The 10,721-nt window shown below is 50.5% G+C and overlaps 1 protein-coding gene across 1 annotated transcript; it reads left to right on the top strand.

The window, feature by feature from the left end:
- Positions 1 to 561: 561 nt before the first annotated feature.
- LOC309569535 (protein S100-A16-like) lies at positions 562 to 8,879 on the top strand. Its single transcript, XM_082275401.1, has 3 exons — positions 562 to 575; positions 5,380 to 5,546; positions 8,581 to 8,879. The coding sequence occupies exons 2-3, from the start codon at positions 5,397 to 5,399 to the stop codon at positions 8,734 to 8,736; spliced, it is 306 nt and encodes a 101-aa protein (XP_082131527.1). The 5' UTR covers positions 562 to 575; positions 5,380 to 5,396; the 3' UTR covers positions 8,737 to 8,879.
- Positions 8,880 to 10,721: the final 1,842 nt, after the last annotated feature.

The following is a 10,721-nucleotide window of genomic DNA, read 5'->3' as shown; positions in this document are numbered from 1 at the left end:
TGGTGAAACATTCCCATAGACACTCCTAAACCTTGTGGACGGCCTTCCCAGAAGAGTTGAAGGTGTTATAGCTGCAAAGGGTGGGCCAACTCAATATTGAACCCTACGGACTAAGACTGGGGTGCCATTAAAGTTCATGTGCATGTAAGACAGGCGTCCCAATACTTTTGACAATACTGTGTATGTAACATTTGGCGGGGTTGCGTAATTTTCAGTCCTAATATGATTTTTTTAAACGTGTGCAAAAATAGTTCTGAAAGGGTTGACCCCCCCCTCCCCCCATGGACCTTGGCGGAGAACCTCAGATGAATGTCCTCCAGGTTGGGTTGACTCTTCGGACAATCTCAGGAAATGAGGGATCTGTAAGAGTTACAATGTAACAGACGGTGACAGGAGAGCTGGGAGGGGCTGAAGAGCTTGCAATCGGAGCAGGCGGGGCGTGTGGGGTAGCCCCCCCCTCCCCCGGGTGTTCCTGAGGGTGTGACCGCCCGGAAATCACCAACCAGGATCAGGAGGAAGGAGAGAGGAAGAGCTGGGAGTGGAGGGAGCTGGGAGCTGGGAGCCGCAGGCAGCTGGTAATGTCTCTGATGATCCCTATATATCCCATATATATATATACACACACACACATATATATATATTATAGGGGGGGGGGACGATATAACGGAGGACGAACAGCACCGAGCCGGAGGGATAAAATGAAAATGAAAGCAAATCCCAGAGTGGGGGTGCAGGACAGAAGACTCTTCTGGGAAGGGGGAGGGGGGATATTAATGGGGACAGGTGGGGATAGCAGATGGCGGAGGAAGGGCGAGCAAGTCAAAGGATCGATATAATGAATATCTTTGTTTTAAGGGGTCGTCGCTGTACGAATGTGGCATATTGAGGGGGGGGGGTACGAATGTGGCATATTGAGGAGGGGGGGGGGGGCTGTCCAGGGATGAGGAGGTAAGGACACACAAAGGACATGGTGATGGAGAGGATATGCAGCACTGGGGTCCATGGAACCCCCATCCCCTGCGGGACTTCTCTGCACAAAGCAAAGAAATAAGAAAAGGAAAAACAAACAAAAAAAAGGAAACAAATAAAACAAAATAAATAAAATCAGGCAGTCAGGTGTCCCCGGGCTGGTGTTGTTGGTCAGGTGTTCCTGGTCCCATGTCTTTGGTCAGGTGTCCCCGATTTGGTGTGGTTAGTCAGGTGTCCCCAGTGAGATGTCATTGCTCAGGAGTTCCAGTCCGATGTCATTGATCAGGTGTCCCCTGGTCCGATGTCGTTTGTCAGCTGTCCCCAGTGAAGTGTCATTTGCCAGGGTGTCCCCGGGCTGGTGTCATTGGCCAGGGGGTCCCTGGTCTGGTGTCATTGGTCAGGGGGTCCAGTGTCATTGGTCGGGGGGTCCAGTGTCATTGGTCAGGATGTCCCCTGTCTGGTGTCATTGGTCAGGGGTCCCCTGTCTGGTGTCGTTGGTCAGGTGTCCCCAGTGAGGTGTCATTGGTCAGGGGTCCCCTGTCTGGTGTCGTTGGTCAGGTGTACCCAGTGAGGTGTCATTGGTCAGGTGTCCCCAGTGAGGTGTCATTGGTCAGGGGTCCCCTGTCTGGTGTCGTTGGTCAGGTGTACCCAGTGAGGTGTCATTGGTCAGGTGTCCCCAGTGAGGTGTCATTGGTCAGGGGTCCCCTGTCTGGTGTCGTTGGTCAGGGGTTCCTGGTCCCATGTCCTCGGTCCAGTGTCATTGGTCAGGTGTCCCCGGTCCAATGTCGTTGGTCAGGTGTTCGTGAGGTGCCGTTGGTCAAGTGGCCCCGGTCCAATGTCCTTGGTCAGGTGTCCCTGTCTGGTGTCGTTGGTCAGGGGTTCCCTGTCTGTTGTCGTTGGTCAGGGGTTCCTGGTCCCATGTCCTCGGTCCAATGTCCTTGGTCAGGTGTCCCTGGGCTGGTGTCCTTGGTCAGTTGTTCTCCTCTGATGTCGTTGGTCAGTTGGTGAGGTGTCCCCAGTCTGATGTCCTTGGTCAGGTGTCGTCAGTCAGGGGTCCCCGGTCCATTGTCGTTGGTCAGTTGTTCTCCTCTGATGTTGTTGGTGAGGTGTCCCCGGTCTGATGTCCTTGGTCAGGTGTCCCTGGTCCAATGTCGTCACTCAGGTCATTGCCTCGTAGTGAAGTTGGTTGGAGGAGTCGGACAAGAATACAGAGCCGACTCAGATAATGAGCGATTAACCCTTCCAGCTGTGAGAGGGAGAGCAGCTGCTGTATGAAAAGACTGAACTGCTCAATGGAGGAGGGGTCCTTATAGAATAGGGTGCAGACTTGGGGACACATCTAGAATAGGGGAACAGCTTTTGGGGGACCCATCTAGAATAGGGGAACAGCTTTTGGGGGACACATCTAGAATAGGGGAACAGCTTTTGGGGGACACATCTAGAAAAGGGGAACAGCTTTTGGGGGACACATCTAGAAAAGGGGAACAGCTTTTGGGGGACACGTCTAGAATAGGGGAACAGCTTTTGGGGGACACATCTAGAATAGGGGAACAGCTTTTGGGGGACACATCTAGCATAGGGGGCAGCTTTGGGTGCACTTCTAGACTGGAGGCGGTTTTAGGGCACGTTTAGAATAAGGGAACGACTTTCAGGGAGCATCTAGAATAGGGGAGCAGTTTGAGGGGGACATCTACAATAGAGGGCAGCTTTTGGGGGTGCATGTAGAATAGGAGGTAAGCATTGGGGGCACTTCTACGGTTGGGGCAGTTCTGGGGGCACATCTTAAATAGTGGGCAGCTCTTGGGGCACTTCTAGAATAGGGGAACAGCTCTCGGAGAGCATCTAGAATAGGGGAGCAGTTTTGGGGCACATTTACAATATAGTGGCTACTTTTTGGGGTGCATATAGAGGAGGGCAGTTTTTGGGGGTACTTTTAGAAATTGGGCAGTCCTGGGGACACATCTATAATAGAAGAATGGCTTTCAGGAGGCATCTAAAAATGGGGGCAGCTTTGGGGACATATCTAGAATAAAGGAATGTCTTTCGAGGGGCATCTAGAATAGGGGACAGCTTTGAGGGCATCTGCAATAGGGGGGCAGCTTTTGGGGTGCATGTAGAATAGGAGGGCAGCTGTGAGGGCACTTCTAGAATCGGAGCAGTTCTGGGGACACATCTACGATAGAGGAATGGCTTTCAGGAGAAATCTAGAATGGGGGAGGGGGGCAGCTTTGGGGCTTCTAGAATGGGGGGCAGCTTCAGGGGCATCTAGAATAGGGGGCAGCTTTGGGTGCACTTCTAAAACAGGGGAGTGCTGCATTGTAACACAAACATATAATAACTGGAAAGAGTTCAAAGGCAGCAACATAAAAGCGGTGGGAGGGGCCACACTTATAATAATGGGCGCGTGTGCGGTTAGGAATAATAGATGCCTCTGGGGTGATCTGATTGTTCTGTATAAACAGATCTGGGGGAAGATCTGGCAGATTCACTTTTTCACCCCGAGGACAGCGGAGAGGAGAAGGGGAGATCGGCTGTGTAGAAGGACAATATTACTTCCAGTATAGGAAGGATTCTCTGATGTAAAAGCAGACATTTCATGTAACAAATCAATAATGACATCAGAAGAAATGGAGACTGATTGTCTAATGATGTCACTGTGATCCTTACTAAATTATGGGGGTCCATATAACGACTCTCTGCCCTTCCCCCCCATCCTCATTGTATCCCACCCCTGCTTATTCTCCCTTTCCTTCCCCCCTTCCACCTTCCTCCCACCCCCCCCTCCCCTCTGTTTTTCTGCCCCTCTCTTCTAACCCCTCCCACACCCACCCTCTGTCTCCCTGTCCCCCTCTCCCTATCAAATACCCCCCCCCAATGTCTGTCTGCCCCCCTCTCTCCTTACCCCCTATGTCTCCCTGCCCCCTCTCCTCATCTAATACCCCTCCCCCACCTACCTTCTGTCTCCCTGCCCCCCTCTCCCCATCTAATACCCCCACCCACCCTCTATGTCTGTCTGACCCCTCTCTCCTTACCCCCCCCACCTACCTTCTATGTTTCCCTGCCCACTCTCCTCCTCTAATACCCCTCCCCCACCTACCCTCTGTCTCCCTGCCCCCCTCTCCCCATGGAATACCCCTTCCCTCCCACACTCTCTATGTTTCTCTGCCCCCTCTCTCCTAACCCCTCCCCCACCTACCCTCAATGTCTCCCTGCCCCCCCTTCCTCCAACACCACTCCCCCCCCACCTACCCTCTGTGTTTCTGCCCCCTCTCTTCTAACCCCTCCCACACCCACCCTCCCTATCAAATACCCCCCACCCTCTGTCTGTCTGCCCCCTCTCTCCTTACCCCCCCACCTACCTTCTATGTCTCCCTGCCCCCTCTCCTCATCTAATATCACTCCCCCACCCACCCTCTGATTCCCTGCACACCTCTCCCCATCTAATACCCCCCCCCCACCCTAACTTGACACCCTCTGTTGCTCTGCCCCCTCTCTCCTAGCCCTCCCCCACCTACCCTCAATGTCTCACTGCCCCCTTTCCCCCTACCTATCCTCTATGTCTACCTGCCCCCTCTCCCCCCCCCCCCCCGCCCTCTGTCTTTTTCTCTTTCACCCCCATCCCCATTTCTCCTACCAGTTCTTGTTTTCTCTCTCTCTCTCCTTCCCCCACCCCTACCTACCTACCTACCTATTATGTCTGTCTGACCCCTCTCTCCTTATCCCTCCCCCACCTACCCTCAATGTCTCCCTGCCCCCTTTCCCCTTCTAAAACCCCTCCCCCACCTACCCTCTGTCTCCCTGCCCCCCTCTCCCCATCTAATACCCCTCCCCCCCCACACCCTCTTATGTTTTTCTGCCCCCTCTCTCCTAACCCCTCCCCCACCTACACTCAATGTTTCCCTGCCCCCCTTTTCTCTTCTAATATCCCTCCCCCCACCTACCCTCTGTGTCTTCCTGCCCCCCTCTCTCCATCCAATACCCCTTCCCCCTCCCTAACCTGACACCCTCTGTTGCTCTGTCCCCTCTCTCCTAGCCCTTCCCCCACCTACCCTCAATGTCTCACTGCCCCCTTTCCCCCTACCTACCCTCTATGTCTTCCTGCCCCCTCTCTCCCCCCCCCCCCCCCGCCCTCTGTCTTTTTCTCTTTCACCCCCATCCCCATTTCTCCTACCAGTTCTTGTTTTCTCTCTCTCTTTCCCCCACCCCTACCTACCATTTATGTGTCCCTGCTCCCCTATGCCCTGTCTATTTACCCTTACCTACCCTCTATGTCCCTGCACCCCTCACCCTCTATTTTACCCATTTTTTTTCTCTCTCCTGACCCCCTCCTACCCTCGGTCTCCCTGCCCTCTTACCCCTTATTTCTCTGTTCCTCCCTACAATGTCTGACTCTTTCATTGCCCCCTGTAGCCTGCTCTTGGCCAGACATGGCGTCAAGTTGCAGTGAGCTGGAGTCCGCCATCGAAGTCCTGGTGAGAAATTTCTACACGTACACGGAGAAGAAGGGGAAACACGACAAGATGAACAAAAAGGAATTCCGCAAGATGGTGTCTCAGGAGCTCCAACATGTGCTGACGGTAAGGGGGGCTTCTTCCTTCAATGGAGGGCCATGGGGGAGGAGGTCTTATTGGATAAGAAAGCGGCCATTACTCATTGATGGTGGATCATTGGGTACCACTCAGCCTTTATGTGCAGAGCAGAGCCCCCCAGGACCCCCTGTGCCATACTGGATATGGAGGCCATCCTTCGAGTCAAGGCTTAACAGGAAACGTGTTGGTAGAGTAATGTTCCTTAGGGTATCTCTGGGGGCCTCTGGAGTAATCTGAAGGCTATAAAATGATAAGGTTAGGGAAGGGAAGCTTAGTATGAGTCTAGTAAGTCTTTATTGCACATAGTGGGAGGTCATAAAAGACACCCAAGGTGTTTCGGGTGCTCGGAACCCCTTCATCAGGGCTGGAGGTATTGGAGTATTGTGGGGTATCTCTGGGGTCCCCCAAGAATTGGGAAGAGTATAGAAAGGATGAGGGTGCCATAACTTTAGCATTAGTCTAGTAAGTCTTTATTGCACATGACGAGAGGTCAAAAAAGACCTGCAACGTGTTTTGGGGGCTCAGAATGCCTTCATCAGAGTTTAACTGCTAGACATAATGGGGTATCTTGGAGTATCTTCAGGGGTCTCCAGAATAATATGAAGAGTATAGAAAGGATGAGGGTTCCATATGCTTAGTATGAGTCAAGTAGGCCTTTATTGCACATGGTGAGAGGTCAAAAGAGACCTCCAGTAGGTTTTGGTGGCTCAGAACTCCCTTATCCGTGCTTAAGCGCAGGAAGTAATGGGGTATCTTGGGGTATCTCTGAAGTCTCCAGAGTAATGTGAAGAGTATAGAAGGGATGAGCATGCCATAAGTCTTTATTGCACTTGGTGAGAGGTTAAAAAAGACATCCAACAAGTTTCAGGGGCTCAGAACTCCTTCATCAGGACGTAAGTGCTGGAAGCAATGGGGTATCTTGGAGTATCTCCGGAGATGTCCTAAGTAATCTGAGGCACACAAGGGATAAGAATTACATAAATTTGGTATAAATCCAGTAAGTCTCTGTTGCAAATGCAGAGAGGACAAAAAAGACCTCTAACCTGTTTCGGGGGCTCAGAACGCCTTCACTGGGGCTTAAGCGCTGGGCGTAATGGGGTATCTCTGGGGTCTCCAAAATAATGTGAAGAGTATAGTAGGGATGAGCATGCCATAAATTAGTTGGAGTCCTGCAAGTCTTTATAGCGAATGATGAGAGATCTAAGACATCCAACACCTTTTGGGACCTCAGAACTCCCTCATTAGAGCGTAACTGCTGGAAGTATTAGTGTATCTTGGGGTATCTATGGGGGTCTCTGGAGTAATCTGAAGCGCAAAAAAAGGGATGAGAGCAGTACGTTTTTATTGCACATGAGGGCTCAAATAAGACATCCAACACGTTTCGTGGGCTCAGAACGCATTTATCAGGGCTTAAACGCTGAACATAATAATGAGGTATTTTACTACTGCCATATTAAAAGGACAAAGACCTCTGTATTCCCTATGCTCTCCAGCTCCGTCTAGTGGCCATAATGCAGTATTTTACTGCTGCTTATAATAAAAGCATGAAGACTTTATGTATTAACTATGCTCCTCTGTGCCATCTAGTGGCCATAATGCGGTATTTTACTACTGCTCATGATAAAAACATAAAGACCTATGTATTCCCTATGCTCTCCAGCTCCATCTAGTGGCCATAATGCAGTATTTTACTACTGCTCATAATAAAAGCATGAAGACTTCTGTATTAAACTATGCTCCTCGGTGCCATCTAGTGGCCATAATGCAGGGTTTTACTACTGCTCATGATAAAAGCATGAAGACCTATGTATTCCCTATGCTCTCCAACTCCATCTAGTGGCCATAATGCAGTATTTTACTACTGCCATAATAGGACAAAGACCTCTGTATTCCCTGTGCTCCCCAGTGCCATCTAGTGGCCATAATGCAGTATTTTACAACTGCCATTATAAAAGCATGAAGGCCTATGTATTAACTATGCTCCTCAGTGCTATCTAGTGACGTTAATGTAGTATTTTAGTGCTGCCTATAATAAAAAGACAAAGGCCCATGTATTTCCTATGTTCCCCAGCACCATCTAGTGGCCATAATGCAGTATTTTACTACTGCCATAATAAAAGGACAAAGGCCCATGTACTCCCTATGCTCTCCAGCTCCATCTAGTGGCCATAATGCAGTATTCTATCACTGACCTTAAAGCGGAGTTCCGGGCACAAAAACAATATTTTTTTTTGTGCCCCTCCGCTAGGTAGACCTGACCTGAAAAGGAATTGTATAGTTATTTTTTTTTTTTTTTTGTTCACTCACCTTTTAATTGAAGATCGTAAATACTCACCTCACAGTACTTCCTCCCTCGGAGCCGCGGCTCACCCCGTCACTTCCTGTCTCGCTATGATTCCTGGGAGCTGAACGTCATAGCTCCCAGGAATCAATGCGACGGCACCGGCCCCGCACGTCACTTCCGGGCGACGCCGCATTCCCCTGCTAAACAGCTTCTGGGCATGCCCAGAAGCTGTTTAGGAATGCGGCGCCGCACCGGAAGTGACGAGAGGGGCCGGTGCAGGCGCATTCTGGGACAAGAAGACGCGGAAGAAGACACAGAAGAGGACCGCGCCGGCTTCAGCTGCCCACAAGAGAGATGGAAACGCTGTGGAAGAAATTTTATAAGTAAGTATTTCTTCTGAAAGGTAAGTGCGAACCGGGACAGATCAGAGGCTAGCCATTGTGGAATGTACTAACCCTGACTTTCCTGGGGGGATGCTTATTGAAAATTGACTTCTGTGCCCGGAACTCCGCTTTAATAAAAGGACAAATACCTATGTATTCCCTATGCTCCTCAGCACCATCTAGTGGCCATAATGCAGTATTTTACTACTGCCCATAATAAACATAGCCTAAAGAACATTTGTTTTTTCCCAATTCCCACAGAACTAATCTAAATGCAGATTTGCAGGACGAATGGCTATAAAAATTATTTTCTTTTGTAAATAGACCCCCTAAAATGTCTCTATTTCCCCCTCAGAATACACAGAACAAAGAAGCCGCCAACAAGCTGATCCAGTCGCTGGACACGGATGAGGATGGGAAGATCAGCTTTGACGAGTATTGGACTTTGATTGGGGAGATCGCCAGGAAGCTGAGCCTACAGATGGCCATGCAGTGCCAGGAACGACCCTAGCGCCATGCCTCCTGCACCCAGCTGGGGGCGCTCCTCATACATAGAGGAAGGAACTGTCCTGGAGAACAAATGAATGCAATAGACCTCAGATTCCCAGAATCCCTCACTATTTTTTTTTTTGAGCCAAGTAACAAAGTTCAAGAGGGGGGGGGCACCTTCACCCCCATCACCTGTATCCATCATTCATTCCGTCTGATATATATACTCATCTCTATATACACGCTCTTCCATCTTTTGCCCCTGCTGTATTGGGTATTGCGGTGACCAATCAGAAAGCTGCAGGAGGGTGAACAAGGATTCCAAATTCCAAACCTCCATCTCACTTAGGATTGGATGCTGGTAATCCCACCTTAAAACCCCTCCCCCTTCTTGTACGCCATCAATGGTTTGGTGCCATGACTTGTAGAAGGGGGGCAGCACCACCAGACCCTGATTTGGGGGGCTGTCAAGGTGACCCCAAAATCTCTTCACCGGCCAATCACCAACTGAGTTTATACAAAGAGATGCAAAGATATTATTTTGTGCTGTAGACGTGACGTATCGCAGTATTTTGTGGTGATTATTGTTGTTCTGTGCGAATAAAACTGATTTCATATTTTATTTTATTTACAAATGTAACGCTTCTGAGATTTTATCTTTCTGATTGCTGGTGAACCATGTGACCGTACCCCCCCTCCCCCACACACTAATATTATACATTTATATAGCTCTGACATATACCGCAGTGCTGTACAGAGATCACTGAGCCAATCACATCAATCTCTGTACCAGAGGAGCTTACACTCTAATGTCCCTTCCCCCACAGTCACATCAGTCTGTGTACCAGAGGAGCTTACACTCTAATGTCCCCTCCCCCACAGTCACATCAGTCTCTGTACCAGGGGAACTTACACTCTAATGTCCCCTCCCCCCACAGTCACATCAGTCTCTGTACCAGAGGAGCTTACACTCTAATGTTCCCTCCCCCACAGTCACATCAGTCTCTGTACCAGAGGAGCTTACACTCTAATGTCCCCTCCCCCCCAGTCACATCAGTCTCTGTACCAGAGGAGCTTACACTCTAATGTTCCCTCCCCCACAGTCACATCAGTCTCTTTACCAGGGGAACTTACACTCTAATGTCCCCTCCCCCACAGTCACATCAGTCTCTGTACCAGAGGAGCTTACACTCTAATGTCCCCTCCCCCCCCTCCCCCCACAGTCACATCAGTCTCTGTACCAGAGGACCTAACACTCTAATGTCTGGTGATATGTATGCATTCCTCGATCATGCGATCAAAGGCGAGTACAAATGCACAAAATGTAAGCACGTTGCTTCCCTGGAAGCTCAGGTCCTGAATCTAGGGAAGCAGCTGGCAACACTGAGCCAAATGTCCATACCGAAGGAGAGCCGGGATCGTACCCGTCAGGCGTAGGCAGGGGCCTGCACAGAGGTGGGTGGAGTATTGGAGGTGCAGGCATCAGAGCAGAGTAGAGGGGTAGAAGGGGACAAGGCAAAGAGGCCGGTCCTGGGCTGGAGCACCCCAATAAATACGCCCCATTGTGTGATGTTGGGGAAACCAGTCAGGGACCAGCATTGATGGAGCAGAGCAACGCCCCCAGCTGCCAGGGGAAGAACTCCTCCAGTGAGGCCGGGAGAAAGGGAAAGGAAAGACAGGTGCTGGTGGTAGGGGACTCAATCATGTGAAGGACAGACAGTGCAATCTGCCACAAAGACCGTGAGCGCCGAACAGTCTGTTGTTTACCAGGCGCTCGGGTTCGGCACATAGCGGATCGGGTGGACAGATTATTGGGTGGGGCTGGGGAAGACCCAGCTGTCATGGTACACGTGGGTACCAATGACATAGGCAGAGGAAGACGGAGAGTCCTAAATGATTTCAGGGACTTAGGCGCTAAGTTGAGGACTAGGACCTCCAAGGTAGTATTTTCCGAAATACTACCTGTACCTCGAGCCACACCAGAGAGGCAGCGTGAGATTAGGGAAG

The sequence above is a fragment of the Pelophylax lessonae genome (assembly GCF_965119305.1).
Source record: "Pelophylax lessonae genome assembly, chromosome: 13".
In the NCBI taxonomy this organism is placed as follows: Eukaryota; Metazoa; Chordata; class Amphibia; order Anura; family Ranidae; genus Pelophylax; species Pelophylax lessonae.
The sequence above is the reverse complement of the archived record's forward strand: the minus strand, read 5'-3'. Positions and strand labels throughout refer to the sequence as shown.

What these genes read in the sequence shown, in the direction of transcription:
- LOC309569535 (XM_082275401.1), top strand. Translation starts at nt 5,397, where the DNA reads ATGGCGTCAAGTTGCAGTGAGCTGGAGTCCGCCATCGAAGTCCTGGTG. An exon ending in AGCTCCAACATGTGCTGACG is followed by an intron (nt 5,547 to 8,580) that starts GTAAGGGGGGCT and finishes TTTCCCCCTCAG; the next exon opens with AATACACAGAACAAAGAAGC.